The sequence below is a fragment of the Diuraphis noxia genome, unplaced genomic scaffold (assembly GCF_037042655.1).
Source record: "Diuraphis noxia isolate RWA-SAM2 unplaced genomic scaffold, SU_Dnox_SAM2 contig0001, whole genome shotgun sequence".
Taxonomy (NCBI): domain Eukaryota; kingdom Metazoa; phylum Arthropoda; class Insecta; order Hemiptera; family Aphididae; genus Diuraphis; species Diuraphis noxia.
Window position 1 is genome coordinate 56,720,587 of NW_028301711.1, and position 19,368 is coordinate 56,739,954.

Here is a 19,368-nt window from a genome sequence, read left to right on the forward strand (position 1 = left end):
AAAATTACGGAAATGTTCAAATTATCTTATATAAAAATTCATAAAAAAATTTCTTTTTAAATCTAAGATTTGAAAATTTAATTCAATATTCCTTATAAGTTATAAGTTATAAGTAACTCAGAATTCGCTCAGAATCGTTTTTCGTATACAATGATGTAATTTCATTGGATTCAAATTTAATTCCATCCATTGCAGTAACCCACCTGTAACCTATTGTACAGTAGAGCGATATCCACTTTCCCGCTTTTTTGTTTTTGTTGTTGTCTGGGGAAACTTTTTATATAGAAAACAAAATTTTTTGATCATTAATAACGATGGAGGTTTTTGATACCAAATCGGATTTAGTTACTTTTAAGAGGTCAAAATATCGGCTAAATATAGGCGGAGTCGCGGAGAAGTGAATACCACTCTGTTGTATAATACATTTGTTTAGTATTTGATTGTAAATTAAATTATTGAATTATTAAACTATTGAATTCGATAATAAATCATTACATAATAATAATATTAATTTCCAGGAAAAAATCGTGAACAAAAGTTGTAATTGTAATATTATTATTATATTGTATGGTAAGCTTAAGTATAAAAAAATTAGACTGTTTTTGCTTAGATTGTCTGGGATAAATTAAATAGTTTTTCTAAAAATATCAATACAAAATTATTTGTTCGATAAAAAAGCTTTATAAGTTTAATAATTTAATATAACTATAATACAATATCCAAGATTCCTCAAAAGTTTTGAAATAAAATTGCACGATTTTTTTATTATTTAATTTTCAAATTTTAATGAAATCATAGTTATTTTGTAGTTAAAATAATATGTTTAATTTTTATAACAGCAGCCAGAAATAGATAACATATTTTGATACAATGCTGTCGTATAAGTTTGGTAGATTCTCGGAAAAATTATAGTGTTCCATACAGCAAATTAATTTTTCTAAAAATATTTTAAAATTAGGTAGGCCAATTTGATGAAATTCGTTATAAATTTAATTTACCTAGCATACTGTTTTTGTGAATATTCCCAGATACGATAATTTTAATTCATCATTGGTACCCATAATAATATTAAGTTTTATTTAATTTCGTTTTATTGTTAATGCTTATTATCATAATTATAGATAATATATACTACATAGTATGTTTAAGACTATAATCAATTCTTTAATGTATACCTAATCAACGTTATTAGTCAATTATACTCGTTAGACATCAGGACGTTAGATAATTACGTAATCATTACACACGGCATAATTATAATTATGATGGACTTTGTTACTTTAAGAGAATCATCGATCATACAAATATTGTTTGGTTGTGGAACACGACGAATATTATTTCTTACATTATTATAGTTTGGCTTTCGAGTGTTTTGACGTTTGACCGCCACCAACACTCGGTCACTAGACTACTAAAGTAGAGGTTTGAGGTTGATACTAAATCACTAGAGATATATTATAAATATTAAAATATATAATATTACATTAGACATTAGACATAAGAGTCCGACTGTCCGAGTGAGTGCCAGTTGTACCATCGCCGTTTTAGTTGCCCGAACACGGTACCGCTTCCGGTGGCATAATAAAGGACGTTCGTGTGTTATCACGGCGATAAAATTTCTCGTTATCAACTTTCTACTGAACACATATACACAATGTGATTATTAGGTGGACCGTAGTGTGAATAGTGTGATAACGACATTGGCCTTACAGAGCAACAAGACAATGTGCGTGCGTGCGTGAATTTCTTCAGTTTCATTCGTTTGTCACGTATGACATTGCTGTTAGTCTTTTGCTGCAGCTCTTATTTCTTTCCGTCTGGCGGTCCATTTGATCTTTAAGCGCGCCCGCATACACACACTCACACAAAATGGCGTTGTGCAGACTTGTGGGAATTTCGAACGAAATGTCGCTGATCAACGTCAAACGAGCCCTGACAACAGGTATTTATGAACTGAATTCAACAATAATTATCTATGTAATAGCATATTATGATGTCGTTGTTATTGTTGCTGCTGTATGTCCAATGTGTACGCAGGGGTTAAAGTGGGGGGGGGGACGCAGGAGGACTCAGTCCCCTAACCTCTGACGGCGGTTAAAAAGCGTCCTCTTTAACAAATTAGGATTTTATACATTTGACATTATACATAAAATTATATATGGAACGCTTAAAACTATATGGAGACATTAGTCCCCTCTGGAATTTTTTCCCACTTTAACTTCTGTGTGTACGATAGTATTTTATCCAGCAAATCGATTGTTAAGCCCAACCAACCTAACCAAGCTTTGTACAAAGGTTAACGATACATGTACACATACTTAACTATTCACAAATAATTGTATTTTATATGTATCGTAATATATTAAGAGCTTGAGTAGTAATTAATGCTATAGATTCTACTGGTGATACAGATTTATAAGTTATAGGGGCTTCTAACCTTATTCAAACAATAAAATAATATGTTCATGAAAAATAATCTGAAGAATTTTAAATCATCATAATGTTTTTCATACTCACCTGTAACATTATGTGTGTGTACATTTATTAATTCTAAGCAAATATTTAATCTTCTAAGGTCCTAAAACAATTATAGGTATAAATGGCAAACAAAATAAGGTTATTGTGACACAATAATTAAAACTGTTCAACTTTATGATATATCTATTTTTTTGAATTTCATTACCCAATTATTTATGTTTATGATAAGACAAAGCTTTTTTTTTATTATTTTATTATAGTTTAAGGTCCATCCATAGATTGTTTGTTGATAGGATATTATCTATGTTAAAATTTCAACTTTCAAAATATTGTATTCGAAAATTAAATTTAAAATTTTTTTTCTGTTTACGATCTTCTAGAAAATGAATTAGTTTTAATGAGTTAAAATAGTTTATATGGGTCATCTAAAAATGATCATTCAATCATCGCATTAACTTCCTGGTTGGATTTATTTTAAAAAGTCCTTGAAACTAGTTTAATAATAATTATATTTTCTACAATGATTACAAATAAAATTGTTTTATTAATTTATCATAAATAACTAATATTTTATTTTAATAAAATCAGGTTAAGTATTATATTTATATTTCAGTAAGTAATTGATAATACAATTTATATTATTAGGTAATAAAAAAATGTATTTTATTTATTTTATAGTTACAGATGCAATCTTATTAGAACTTATAATGTAAGAAGCTTTTATTTTGTTTGTCCTGGTTTTACTACAAGTAATTATTATTATTGTTTATGTAACATAAAAAACCAAATTTAATCCTATATTGAAGTCAGTATTCTTTAGTCATGCTTCAAAAGACACAATAGTGGTTTTTTTTATTGTTGCTAAATATGAAGTTATCATCTATAGAATTTTATATAAATACCTAAATAACGAAACAATACCTATATAAATACAATCATTAACAACTTTTAAGCAAATAGTGTGTATTCTTAAAAATTGTTTAAAGTTCTTGAACATTGATTTTGATTCATTTATAATGTAATTTATTACATATTAATTTTTATCAAACTATTGTTACTGAATAGAAGTGTATACTTTTTATGCTGGGTTGCATAAAAAATTGAATAATTGAATGGTTTATTAATCATGTGCCCGGGCATAAGGAGGTTAACATTTTTTTTGCTCCTTCCTATAAAAAATAGGAACAAACAGTTTCCTCTACCTTTAATCCTCTCTTTATCACACAAATTGAATTAAAAAAAAAAAAAAACTTTATTTTAATAATGTATTGTGTGTATAAGTTTAAGAGGACGCTACACCCACATGTCTCCTTACAAATGTAAAAGATAACAAAAGCTGATTTGCACGGAAAAGAATGGAGAAGGTTACAGTCATAACTAAGAAACAAAAATTTAACCATCACATAAGCAGAAGAACATTGGCTGTGAAATATTGTTTTTATTTTTTTGATATTAGAACTAAAACCAAAGTTCTTTAAGTTTGAAAAACACAAAATTAATTGATTGGATTTAGTGGATTTTGAAACAATGAGAACATTTTAATGTGTGGCATAAAAAAAAATAATATATGTCCAGATAATGTTCTCAACCATATTGTTTATTTATTAGGAGTCTTGACTATCATTACAACCTGAGTGGTTCTATCCTGCGCAAAACAGTTTTTACTGTGATGTACATACAATGGAGACAACACATCATGCAGGTGTAGCATCTTCTTAAATAGTGTTTTGCAGGTTTTAACCTATTATGAGACATATTATTGTGTAATTTCAAATTGTGTCAGGAATATTATACAGGCATTATATAAAATATAATAAATTAAAATCTTGGAGTTAATTACAATTTATATATTATCTATAGTATACATTCGGGTTTCAGAACAATTAAACACCATAATATTTAAAAATGAAATTTAGGGAGTAAGTCCCACTAAAACTTCCCCTTGGTAATGTTCTTGTATGGGCCACTAAATTATGTTTTATAGATCATTAGCTCACTATTGATTCATTTTATGTTCAATAATTATTGTTTGTGCATTCTGGTATCAGTCTATTAAAAATGTGCAATTAAAATGTTTCGTGTTATATTCATCTTTATTATTTCCTCCTTACATTACTGGACTAAGTAGCATAGCCAACATTTAAAAGAATTTCCATCAAATTATAATTTAATATGAAAAGGTATAAAGAATGTATGAAATATGAATTAAATATATAGTATTACAGGGTATTATAGGTATAGCAAAACTTTTTCCGATCTAAAATTAAAACCTTAATTTTATCAATCTGTTAAAATGATTTAAAGAACGACTGTTTGAAATTTATATTTATTTAAAAACCATTTATTGAGTACATAGTATATTATGTATTATGTAGGTAGGTATACACTATACATTATACTTCCAATAGTGACCACAATATATTTTATTATTTTAATAAAAATAAGCAATTCTATAATGTATAATTTATATAATAAGCAAATTTCTAGTATAAACTTTATACAGTTATTGACAGGCACGGATCCAGTAGGGATATATAATTAATAAGCAATTATTATATATTTATAATATATATATATATACTCATATTTACCAGTAGGTAAATAGTAAATATATTTAGATATTTATAATCCGCACCTCCCGTTAATGTAGGCTGGATCCGCACCTGGTTATTGATTAAACTGTTTAGAAAAAATATTCAATTTTCAATTTCTTAACTATTAGTTAAACTGAAATGTAAGTTAACAATAGCTTGGACAAATCTTTTGGTACTTTGTATACATGTGAAAATCTTGAAATTTTTTATTACAAACTAATTGTTCTTTTATCATAAAAATACCATTGTTTTTACAACCATCAGTAATATACATGTAATACCATAATTATATCTTTTCTATAATTTACTAGTTATAATAGTATGTTTAAATGAATATGATTCAAATAAAACACTAAACTTTAGATAACATTCAGAAAATTTACAATATTTAAATAAATAACAATAAAAATTCTATTGTGAAAAACGTTGTACAGTATTATTTAGGTATAAAAACTTTATTAATATTAATCATATTATAAACAAAATGTTTATTACATTATGTGGGTAGTAGGTCATTATACTATTTACAATTTTTTTCAATTATCAATTTTGTCTTTAATTCTTTGTCAGGGTGTTTATATGTGTTATTAATTTACGTTTGGTATGTCTAAATGTTTTAAATCAGGTTTTAACATTTTAATTGTGATCTCTGTTTGTTTAAATAATTTTTTAGTTAATACAATTTTTAATTCTTGATTGCATTAAACATTAATACTGCAGTAGGTTAAATTCTTTTTTTCCAAAAAAGATAGTGATACGAAGATAATGAATAAAATCGTTATTTTTGGTTTCAATATGTAATTTCGTCCATATTTGAACTTAAAATGTCTGTACATAATAAATGTTTATACATTTTTTTTTAGATTTTTTGTGGTTATAGTGTGAACTAATTATGAACATTTTTTTACGGATTTTCAATTCTTAGCTATAAAAATTGGACATAGTATATTTTTTTAACTACAAAAGAATTTGATAATTTTATCAACATTTGAACTTTTGTATTTATACATTTATTGTATGCTAAATGTCCATACATGCATATATACACACATTTATATTATATACAAGCAATAGATAATAAATGCATTCAATCATAATTTTTATTTTGTGTAACATTACCTTAATTTAATTTAAATTCTTCAAAAATAATTAGTACTTATCTAGTAATTTGATCATAATTTTATGTTGCTCAATTATGTTGTTAAGTTACCTCCTAACTACTGGATTCTAAGATTTTATAGATTTTTGTATTATATATTTTGTTTTTTTACATTCAGCAATTAGTTTACCTAACCTAAATGGTAATACCGCAGATGGCTATTGAACATATTCACTCACACATGCCAGATAACAATTTTTGATCGCAAAAAAATTTTCATTTTTAATTTAGGCTGGCAACTCTAATTCCAACTATATGTCACAATGATTATGTCGACTTGTATTCTGACAAAATATTGTAATTTTTTCAATGTTTTGAAGAGATTGATCTAAATACATTTTTTTTGTAATTTTATTTAGTTGATTGAAAATTTAAATTTGAAATTTTTTAAATTTTCAAAAATTATAACAAGATTTATTGTAATTTAAATTATTACAACATTTGAAAATGTGGCTCGATCATTCTCTTATACATTTTACAGATAATTTGAATTGTTTTCTGAATGAAAATTATGATAATTGTTGACAAATATTGTTGGAATTAGCAGTACTTTGTAAGTCAATAATATTATGACATATTTTAAATACTAAGTTAATTAAACATTCACCATCATCTAAAAGTTTATTAATAGTATAATTTTGAATTCAATTTTTTTCCAATTCAGTACCTTTAAATATGAATTTCATAATCCTAAATATCTCTTTAATTAAAAAAAAACAATTGGCTTAAATCATATAAACTATAAAGACGGCACAACATGGAAAATAATAAAATATGCAATACAAATTCTATTGTTATAATTAAATATTTCATTGTTTTACAATTAATTTATAGTTGTATTTAATAATAGTTAAATTCTTTTTTTATAGGTCGTAGGTTATTGAGTCAAGATGTTAAACATACTTCATCAAAAGTTATTGATGATATCTTAGTTATAACTTTAAATACCCCAAACTCAAAAGTAAGTTTATTAATGTATCAATTATAAATTATATAGATTATAAAATTTTTAGGTAAATTCTTTGTCTCATGATGTAATGGATGAATTACAAGCAAACTTAAATAAAGCAAGTCAAGATCCATCAATCAAAGGAAGTGTTTTAATATCTGGCAAACCTAACTGTTTCATTGCTGGCGCAGATATATCTATGCTACAAGCATGTCGTACTGCTGAAGAAGTACATAAAATATCCCGTGATGGTCAAAGCATACTTAATCAAGTTGAAAATTCAACAAAACCCGTAGTAGCAGCTATAATGGGATCATGTTTAGGAGGAGGTTTAGAAGTAAGTTATATTTTAGCTATTAATTAAAGATTTTTATAATAATATTAAAAATCTTCCATTAAATAATTGTTGAATTAAGTTGTGTCTTGTTTATTTTGATATATAACTGGTACAGTCCTATAATATGAATTATATTTTAGGTTGCGATGGCTTGTCATTACCGAATCGCCGTTAAAAGTAAAAATACTGCTCTTGGCCTGCCCGAAGTTATGTTAGGGTTATTACCGGGTGGTGGTGGTACTCAACGTTTACCAAAATTAGTAGCTATGCCTACTGTATTAGATATGGCTCTTACTGGTAAATCATATAGAGCTGATAAAGCTTTAAAAGTTGGTTTGATAGATCAACTTGTATCTCCTCTTGGCCCTGGTTTGAGCACCCCAACAGAAAGGTTTAATTCTTAATTACAATTTCTTTAAATAAGTTTATATACTTAATTGTTAGTAATAACATTAAAAATTTATTATAGAACATTAGAGTATTTAGAAGAAATTGCTGTTGATGCAGCCAAAAAATTAGCTGCTGGGCAAAAATTAACAAAAAGGAATAAGAACAAAACCATAATAGATAAAGTAATTGATTTAGCATTACAACAAGAATGGCTACGTGAAAAATTTTTTGATAGTGCCAAGGGAAAGGTTTTAAAAATGACTGGAGGTCTATATCCTGCTCCATTAAAAGTAACTTATATATTTTATTAAAAACCATTTAACAATTTTTTTTTCTAATGTGTGTAAAGGTTGATGTGTTATTTGATAATTTCAGATAATTGATGTGATCAAAACTGGAGTTGCTCAAGGTAGTACAAAAGGGTATGCTGCAGAAAGTAATGGTTTTGCAGAATTAGCTATGACACCGCAAAGCAAAGGTTTAATTGGTTTATTTCAAGGACAAACTGAATGCAAGAAAAACAAATTTGGAGAGCCTAAAGTCACGTTAAAGTTAGTAAATATGCTTCTAAATTATGAGTAAAAATAAAAATAGTATTTTTATAAGTTAAACATACTTATAAAGATATGTTTTACTGTGTTTCAATGTGCATCAACTGTTTTCCTGTGTACGATTATTTAATCAAAATTAATGTATATTATAGAACTGTTGGTGTTCTTGGTGCTGGTTTGATGGGTGCTGGAATAGCTCATGTGACTGTTGATAAAGGATTACAAGTAATACTTAAAGACACAAACAAAGAGGGTCTTGCTAAAGGTATTGCACAAATTGAAAAAGGTCTTTCTGGTGCAGTTAAACGCAAGAAATTAACTGCGTAAGTACTTATGAATATATATTATTTTTTTAATAATTAAGCTTTAGGTGTGCTCTTGTTAAGAGAACATCTTACTCACACTTGATGTCTGTTTGACTAAATCGTAAAATGCTATTAATGTACATTCTTAAGTTCCAATTTTGTAGGGTTAGCTATACTATTAAATATTGAACTTCAAGGTTAGGTGTGTTATAATGTATAATCTATTCTTATTTTTATTTCGATATTTTAATTTTTAAGCAAATTATAAGCATTTTTTATATTAGCATTTATATATTCACAATTGGCTTAAAAATGAAAATGTAGTTGAAATTCTACTAGACAACATGTGTAATGCTTTTACCTTAGAGCTCAACAATTAAGCTTAAAAATAATAATAATAATACCAAATTCCTACTGCTGAATGTTAACTTTCATATGTACACATTAGTAAATGTAGACAATACAAACAGATAAGGTGTCCACTTAAATTTTTTTTTACACCTAATACATGATAAAATATTAAAACTATTAAATTCACATTTAGTTTTCTAATTGTTAAAATAATAGTGTATATAATTGTATACATTTTGATTTAGCGTTCAAAATAATGAAAATCTCTAATAGTTATAAAATGTCTAAATTCTACTTAAATTCTTAGAGCAATTTTAGATAAACTAATATAGGTATTATATATATTGTGTATTCTTATATTTAAAACATAATATTTTGTATATTTTTTAATATTTATTACAGGATAGAAAAAGACAGATATGTATCTGACTTGACGAGTACATTGTCGTATGAGTCTTTTTCAAAAGCTGATATTGTCATCGAAGCAGTATTTGAAAATATAAAGATTAAACATCAAGTTATTAAAGAGCTTGAACAAGTTGTACCAAAACACTGTATTATTGCAACTAACACGAGTGCTATACCAATTGGAAAAATATCAGAGGGTAGTAGTCGTCCCGAAAATGTAAGTTTTTTCTTAAATTTAACCATCAATTGTTTTTGAACATTCATTTGGCATTTCTTAAAAGTAAACAAGTAAAATACCTAGCTTATTTTTGTTTTAGGTAAAATGATTCGTTAAATGTTGAACAGAATCTAAACATTAAATAAGAAAAAAAAATTTTGTTATCTTTATATTGCATTAAAAATATCTTAAGTTTTTGTTATTAATGCATAATATCAAAAAATATAAAATAAAATTTAATAAATGATTTAATACTGAAATATAAAAAAATTAAGAAAAAATTATTTTGGCTAAATAATAATAAAATAATGTTCATAATATTTATGTGTACTATGAAAAATAACATAATTATTTGTAAGTACATATTCATTTTTAGGTTATTGGAATGCATTATTTTTCTCCCGTTGACAAAATGCAACTTTTGGAAATCATAACGACTGATAAGACTTCAAAAGAAACAGCTGCTGCTGCTGTATCTTTAGGTTTAAAACAAGGAAAAATTGTAATTGTAGTAAAAGATGGTCCAGGGTTCTATACTACACGTATTTTGAGTACCATGTTATCTGAAGCAATGCGATTATTGCAAGTATGATCCTTCAAATCAATAAATATATTTAATATAAAAACAATACTTTTATTTTATACTTTTAAAATTAATTTCAATTTTAGGAAGGTGTAAATCCAAAACAATTAGATACAATTACTAAAAGTTTTGGATTCCCAGTTGGTGCTGCAACATTATCTGATGAAGTTGGTATTGATGTTGGTTATCATATAGCAACTGATTTAGCAAAGGTATTTGGTGAACGATTCAGTGGCGGTGATCTCAATGTCTTAAAAAGCATGGTGGATAGTGGCTTCTTAGGTAAAGATAATTTTAATTCGATTTAGCTTAAGATTTTCAAATTTATTTTGCTAAAGCTATTCTACTTTAAAACTTAATTTTAATTTTAATGGTTCACTGTTTAAGTCAAAATATTAATATTATTTAGCAAAAAAGAAATAATATATTAAAATGAGATACTGTGAGATATTAAATAACTGCTTGTTGTCGTACCAGCTGATGAGTGTGCAGCTATCTATGTTTTACAAGTAAAGGTTAATTGATTTATACAAATGATTTCACTAACTTAAAAGTGTTAAAATTTTTTTTTTAATCTTGTATATATTTATATGTCTTATACAATAGCGTAATTTTAAATTGAATATATTTACTGTTACAAATTGAGTATTAAAAAAGGTCTTAACGTAATAATTAGGCTTATACCATTTCATTTTTGGAATTTGTAATTTAAATTATTTTACTGAAAATATGTTTATATTTTTAATAGTTTTTTAGCACCCTTAGTATTGCAGTTTCATTGTATCCCACTTGAAAATCATTGATAATTTATCTTTTTTTCATAATTTTTAGGAAGAAAATCTGGTAAAGGTTACTTTGTGTACAAAGCTGGTACCAAAAGTAGACCAGAAAACACTGAAGCTATCAGTTTGTTGGAAAAATTCAAGCTTCAACCATTAGGTGAACAATCTGTTGAAAATCAACAACTACGTATGGTATCTAGATTTGTAAATGAGGCAGTTTTATGTTTGGAAGAATCAATTCTAAATAGTCCGGTATGCATAACTTGGTTATATTTATATAATACTGATTTTTAAAAATAATTTAATTAGTAAACTTTTGACTTTTCTTAATACATTGTTATGTGAATAAATATATATATTGCCATACAAATATACCCGTGAATACATTTGTTTTTAAAAACAGTATACATGTTTGTCATAAGTTCCAATGAATTTCTAAGCAACAACTGAATATTTTTTGTGTTTCGTTATAAAAAAATGTTTAGATGATGTGATGAATAGGTTTTTATTTATAATTATAAATATAATAATATCATCAATTATCAATATATTTTATTTGGGATATAGTTTACGGTTTTTATTTATAAACCAGTAATTCAACTTTCCTACGTTCTTTTATTATATTTCTACATTTACAAAGAAAAGTAATTGAATTGAATTTTATAGGATGGTAATCATTAAAATATGTTCTTAATATTTTCTATTATATTAAAAATAAAAAAAACCTCATAACTCATACACTGTTATCAAAATTAAATTGAGTGGTAAGAGTTTTTGTTGTTTTAACTTCAATATGTAGTCATACACTATTCTCTGTTTAAAATTAAAATCCATAAATTATTAATAGAAAATCAAAATCAATAAGAAGTATCAAAATAAGTATATTATAATGAATTTTATTTTTAATTATGAGTATGTTGCGATAATATTTGTTTTTAAAAGCGTAAATATTAACCATATAATTAATTATCGACCTGTCTCTATAATATCTATAATTCCAAAAATATTTGAAGGTATTGTTTATAGGAAAATTAGTCCCCTTTTAAAAAAATTTATAATTGAAGTGCTGCATGGCTTTATGCCTAGTAGATCCACTACATCAAATCTTTTGGTTTTGCAACAATTTATTTTAAATGCATTTAAATTAAACTGTCAGGTGGACGTAATATTCACAGACTTCGCAAAAGCTTTTGATAAAGTTGATCATAGTATACTTGCCAAAAAATTGTTCCAATCAGGTCTCTGTGATCCTTTCTTTTCTTGGCTTGTATCCTTTTTATCAGTTCAGAAGCAATACGTGAAATTTAAAAATTATAATTCATATATGTATAATATTACCTCTGGAGTTCCTCAAGGTTCTCATTTGGCTCCTCTTCTTTTTTATATTTATATTAATGACATTAAGGATATCAATTCCAATATATTGCTCTTTGCTGACAATGTTAAACTATTCCGTATTATTAAAACTGCACTTGATACTAAATTGCTTCAGAATGATCTTGATAACGTGAGTGATTGGTGTGACACAAACAAATTGTACATGAATGTTTCTAAATGTAAAGTTATTACTTTCACTAAAAAGCGTTCGTTTTTATTAAACAAGTATTTTTTTAAGGGTATTGAATTAGACCGAGTCAACCTCGTGAAAGATTTGGGTGTATATTTAGACTCTTCTCTTTCATTCAATGACCATTATATCCAAATTAAAAATAGAGCGTCCGCAATGCTAGGGTTTATAATGCGGAGCTGTAATAATTTTGATAATCCTATAGCTCTCAAATCACTATACTGCGCCTTTGTTAGGTTAATTTTGGATTATAATTCATTAATTTGGTCTCCTTACGCATCTGGTCCAATTCATTCTATAGAGGAGATTCAAAATTGCTTTTTGAGAATTATAAGTAATAAATGTAGTATTCAACTTTTGCCTCACACTTTGTATGAACCTTTATTATCATATTTAAACATTGATACTCTTCAGGTCAGAAGGGTTAAACATGACATTAGTTTTATATATAAACTTTTAAATGGTTTTGTTAACTGTCCAGATCTATTGTCAAATATTTCTTTTTTAGTTCCTGGTCATTCGACTAGACAAAGTCTAGTCTAAGACTAACCTTTTATGTGCCATTCCAGCGTACTTCATATGGTAAAAACGCCCCTTTAGATCCATGCAGCATGTAAATAATTATAATATTGATATGTTTATTTGTAATTCTATTGTTTCTTTTAATTTGTATTTTAGTAATTTAATCAATTAACTTATTGTATACAACAATCCTCACCTATGTAAATATTTTTTGTTCCACATTTAAATTGTAACCGGGCTCGCCCGTTTAATTCTAATAAATAAATAAATAAATAAAATGTTTCAGACTGAAGGTGATATTGGTGCTGTGTTTGGTCTTGGATTTCCTCCGTTTTCAGGTGGTCCATTCAGATGGGTTGATTGGTATGGTGCTGATAAACTTGTGTCAAAAATGCAAACATTCCAAAACGATTATGGTCTACCATTTAAACCTTGCCAATTATTGTTAGACCATGCTAAGGATAAATCAAAGAAGTTTTATCCATCATAAGTTAAGAACAATTGTATATTACTTCTTAAGAATTCAAAAATGGATTCGGTTTTCTAAATTTATACATAAAAGCTATATAAAAATACATCAAGAGATTATGGGTAACGTATGTACTCGGTTGCTTGTTATTTTTTTTAAAAATTATTGGTGATTTCAAGTGTTAAAATACCTCTGTGATTATTATAAATTTATTATTTTATTGATTAAAAATTTTGTTTGAATGCCTATAAAAAATATATTTTTCCAAAAATATGTGTACCTTCTATTTTTATTTTGTTACAATTACATAAAACAGCATACATATTGAAAGTATTATATCTTTATTTTGTATACATCAAGAACTTGTAGAATAAATACAATTTTATATTTATAGGTAATTTTTGTAGTGTATAACTGATTTCTAAAAATCTAGGTCTAAATTTCAAATTTTTTCTATGTTGACTTTTAAAATTACTTGTTTAAACCAACTTAACTATACATATTTTTTCATTAGGTTAGTAGGTCGATACTTTAATTAAATAATAATAATTTATAAAAATAGTGTGATATCTATAGACCTTACACAAGAGAACAAATTATGTATGTAGTTCCAGCAGTCTGATGTGTGTGCACTATTCGTATTACCACACTAAACAGTACATACACTCAAGTATTTATTGATTATAAAATAATAGTATAGCTATATGACTGCAACCTATCTATCATAAGACCACATCACCTGCACACACCATGTTTGGATACTCCATCTAGTAATATAATATCAATGGTGATCAAACATTGAATATCATATAAGTGATGGTAAAGGGTCTCCTAATAATATAAAAATGTATTTTTATATTGACAATTAGGATATTTTATAGGGCTGAGCGAATATACAAACCGATATTGGCAATATCAGTTTTATCGGTATCGGTTTTTTTTTTAAACCGATATTTGAACTGATGTGAAATAAAAAACAGTTTATCATACATAGATTAAATATTTGATTGTATTAAAAATTAAACACTTTAATTGTCATAAAAAGACTTAAACAAGGAATGTTTAATAACTGAAAAGGGGAAAATTATTATTTTTTAAATATTATGTGATTTGTTTTTATTATAATTTTTATTTGTTTTATTAAAAAGTTTAAATTATACTTATAGACTATAGTTAAAACTTATAAATGTATAACTTAAATTAATAAGTTATAATTTATTATCAACTAACAAGAAAGAAAAGTGTTCATTTTAAATTTTTAACTTTGTTATTTAATATTTATTATTTATGTACAACTGTGTTAACTCTATTTGTATTAAATATTAATTGTATAATATAATTAAATAATTAATTATTATTTAATATTAAATATTTATTAATTATTTAATTTAATCATTATATAATATATTAATATATAATAATATTGATTATTACAGTATTACTAGTTACTACTTAGTAATTATCGGTTATCGGTAAGTATTATCGGGTATTTTATAATATCAGTTCATGCTTTTGGATAGAAATTCAAAGTTTTCAATATATCAGTTATCGAGTTAAATCTGCATAACATATCGGTTTATCGGTTATCGGTTAAAAGTGATATCGGCCCATCCCTAATATTTTATAAACCGCACATTTTCAATTGTTAAGGGCACTATTGAATAGTTAACAGTGTTTTACACTATCGATTATCTATTCAAATGTTTTTTACATAACCGAATAGAAGTTTTTAAATAAAAACTATCGAATAATTCAATAGACTTTTCGAATAGCACTATTGAATAGTTTTATTTTTAAGAAGATGGACTATTCGAATATTTCAGTTCATAAGTTATTACTAGAGTATGGATTTATATGCATTAAAAATCAACCCAAATATGTGTAAAAATATTTTATATATGCATTAATACATACTTAAACAGTAAAATGTTGAAATATGCAGAAAAATAAAAAAAATTCATAAAAATTTGTAAAAAATATGATTTTTGAATATTTAACTAAAACAACTTATTTAAAATTATGGGAACCAACATTGATCTAAGGTTTAAGATATTTGGGAAAACTATTTATACTTCAAGTGTCCCAATTAATTAATTTTGATATTAATCAAAACTATAAAAATATAATTTTTTTCTTAGATTTTTTACTAGGTGTAGTAAATATTCCAAACAATTAAAAAAAAAACATCAAAATATGCACTATTTTATAAAATCTTTATAATAAGTATTTTAATTTCAAAAATTAGCACTTACACTATACATATTAACGCAAATATTAAAAAATAAAAGGCTGATGAGAATAATTAGTATATGTATTAGGGACATTTCTTTTTTAAATTATTTTTATAATTCTTGGACTTAACCCGGCAAACATTCCTCATAATTCACTAAAAAGACTTAAAAGACGCATCACAAATTAATTAGCTAATCGGGCAACTTAAAAAGAGTAAGTAGTTTATATGATTAATTATATTTAAAAAAATAACTTAAAAAATATCTCGTCGAATGTTATTGCTGGGTAACTACTAAGTATAAAGTACTACCCTCAAGTATTCACAGCCAATAATATTTTTGCTCATATGCTCTATATAATTATGTTTACAGATCACATTTATTTTAATTAGAAAAAAATATTACGAAGAATTATAAAAAACTCATTATTTACCGAGAAATAATACTTCAAAATATCAAAATCTTAATTAATAAATAATGATTAATAATGACTATCTTCTTTTTACAGTATTTTAGAGCATTGTTTCATTCAAAAATAATTTAAATCATCTTTCCTAAATTAATGATTTATTTTTTAATCTACGTTTAATTTACAAAATTTTACCTTTTATTAAAAAAAAAAACAAATTCAACATAATATTTAAAAAAAATATATGTAATTGACATAAAAATTGAAATCCATAATTGTCAATAGAGTATGAAAACATATCTTAAATAAATTATTTGAAATTCACTTTTTATGAAAAGAAGTAACCTCAATAAAAATAAGAAATTTGATTATTTTTAAATAATATTTTAATTTGTAAAATCTTCTTAGATTTTATTATAAACATTTAATTATCTTCTTTAGGATCTACAGCAGTGACTCATTCCCATGAACACAATATACTGTACAGATACCTGGACCACCTACAAAAAGACAAAAACAATTGACACTTATGAATAGGTAATATTAGTAATATTTCATATACTATAATATTATTTGTACAATTGTACACATACAAATAGGTATATTTATACCTATTTATATTTTAATTCATAGAAAATTTATGATGCATAATATTTTTTGATAGGTTTAGTTTACCACCTGAAAGTAAAGTGGACCAAATCAATAGTGTCGGCCTGGTACTTAAAGGGCCCAGGATGCATTTCTTCAGAAGGGCCCCCACACATATTATTAAATAAAAATTATAAAAAAATACTTATTATAGTAGTGAAATATTATATTTTTAGTTATATAGGGGTCCCTCGACACAAATATGGCCGGGGGCCCCGGATGCGTTCGCGGCCTGGCAGCCATGGCCAGGTCGACACTGCAACTCAATATCATTGCAGAAGATATGCAACCATTATAAATTGTAGAGAACAGTGGGTTTCAAAAACTTAGTACCCTACTTGATTCATTTTATAAGTGGCCCCTAGCCACAAACTAATTGGAACAACGCTTACACCAAATTTGTACGAACCAACTAGACATAAGATTAAAACTACTTTCTCTTGCAAAATATGTATGATGTATCACTTACATTAGCTATTTGGACTTCATTAAATACAATATAAATTATAACTGTGACTGTGCATTTTTTTGACGTTTATTTTAATTTATAAACATATGTATTAATCACCAGAAAACTAGAATATAATCACACAGCACAGTATTTGTTTGAAGTACTAATAGATGTAATAAGATAATGGAATATAGAAAATAAAATTGCAATTGTAACAGACTCTGGTGCAAATATTAAGGCAGCAATAAGATTACTTGGACTAAATCATTTCTATGTGCTGCTCATAAGTTAAATAATGCTGTAAAAAATGCATTAAAAAGCAATTTCGAAGAAAGTGACATTGACATCAACCATACTGAAGAAATAGAAATTATGAAGTTGTTTAAAATGTATCGTTCTATTGTTGGGAATTTTAAGCACAGTGAGGTATCAGCCAGGACTCTTAATGAGAAACAAAAACAACTTAATTCTCCTATTCTACAGTTAAAACAAGTTATGCAAATTTGTTGGAATATTACACTTATAATGATTGAACATTTGTTAATAGTTAAAGAACCTTTGATATTGGTTTCAATGGGTTTATCATGATGTCCAAAAATGCCATCAAATGTACAATGGCAAAGTATAATTGATTTTGTTATATTTTTAAAATCATTTGAAAGCTTAAATATACAAATATCTTCAGAATAATGACCAACCTTATCAAAAGTTATTTCATTATTAAGAGGTAGGTAATACTAAATATTTGTACACTGAGTAGTATACCTATTATAATTTTAACTTTAAATAATATTTTCTTACTTATATCCAACAGGTTTATTATTATTAGTTCATAATAAGAATCCGGTGACTTATACAGGGAAGTTTTTAAAAAAAATATTGCTTAAAGAAACAACAAAAAGATTTGATAATATTAAAGAAATGTATCCATCATATTTATACTCAATTTAGGAAAGCTGCATTTACATCAAATGATAATGCCAATAAAGCTGAACAAGAAGTTCAGAAAGAGATAGTTGACTGTATTAAAACTAATGGTAAATCAGTTTTATAAAATTAGTTTTTCTGCTTTATACATTTATTTTTTGTAATTTAAAATAAATTATTAATTAAATTACCAACCAAAAGATAAAAAGTTTATGTTTCAAAGTAAAAATATCTAATATAAACATATTTTTAATAGTTTTATTATTTCTACTAAAATTTTTGTTAATGACCACAATAAGCACAATAAAATATAAAATTATAATGTACAACAAAATATAATATAGAAAAAATATATTTAAAAAAAGAAAAGCTTATCCTTTTATAAAATTCTTAAAATACAGACTTATACTATACATTATATTCTATGTTGTGTAAAACTCAAAAGTATTTGTAGTTTTTTACTTTAAAAATGATATAAATACAAATTTATTCTTTAAGTTATCATGAACCTATTTTGTACTTATGACTTTTGTATACTGTTTTTAGAATTAGTTTATAATTTTTTACATTTACAGGAAATTATAGCAATTCATTTTTTTATAGTTTATTCAATTTTAAAAAAACATGATAAATATAAATAAAATATCTAAAAAAAATGAAGAAAATAATAAATGTTTATACATACATCTTATAAGAAAAATAACAATATTATATATTATAATAGTATATTATGATATTATGATGTATAAAACTATGAATCATAAAACTATTACAAGTCTAAAAACTATAAGCTTAGTTAGGCAACTAAAAATAAATTTAACTTAAGTTCAAATGTGTAAAACAGCAAACTGATTTCAATAAACCATACTTTAATTTGTTTTTAATTATCTTTTTAATTTAGAATTAACCTAAATAATGAGATAATTTTATTTTTAGGATATTAAAATATTTGTTACAACTAGCTAGGTAAACTTTTTATTTTAAATATTTAAATAGGCTATTAACTATTATGTTTCAAATGTTATGTAATTTAATTATAT

General features: G+C 25.3%; 1 protein-coding gene and 1 long non-coding RNA gene across 2 annotated transcripts; both read left to right on the top strand.

The window, feature by feature from the left end:
- Positions 1–1,692: 1,692 nt before the first annotated feature.
- On the top strand, positions 1,693–13,935 carry Mtpalpha (monolysocardiolipin acyltransferase Mtpalpha). The gene is made up of 12 exons (XM_015518472.2): positions 1,693–1,942; positions 7,101–7,192; positions 7,245–7,517; positions 7,658–7,908; positions 7,987–8,197; positions 8,283–8,458; positions 8,611–8,781; positions 9,517–9,739; positions 10,116–10,325; positions 10,409–10,604; positions 11,154–11,356; positions 13,480–13,935. Exons 1-12 carry the CDS (start codon positions 1,870–1,872, stop codon positions 13,681–13,683), a joined length of 2,283 nt encoding a protein of 760 aa, XP_015373958.1. The 5' UTR covers positions 1,693–1,869; the 3' UTR covers positions 13,684–13,935.
- A 1,602-nt stretch (positions 13,936–15,537) lies between these two features.
- Positions 15,538–18,621, top strand: LOC149060983 (uncharacterized). The gene is made up of 3 exons (XR_016189942.1): positions 15,538–16,839; positions 16,967–18,128; positions 18,216–18,621. It is a non-coding gene; the product is annotated as an uncharacterized LOC149060983 (long non-coding RNA).
- The last annotated feature ends 747 nt before the right edge of the window (positions 18,622–19,368 follow it).

Coding starts and splice junctions, on each gene's coding strand:
- Mtpalpha (XM_015518472.2), top strand. CDS start 1,870: ATGGCGTTGTGCAGACTTGTGGGAATTTCGAACGAAATGTCGCTGATC. Junction 10,326..10,408: donor AAGCAATGCGATTATTGCAA/GTATGATCCTTC, acceptor TTTCAATTTTAG/GAAGGTGTAAATCCAAAACA. Junction 11,357..13,479: donor AATCAATTCTAAATAGTCCG/GTATGCATAACT, acceptor AAAATGTTTCAG/ACTGAAGGTGATATTGGTGC.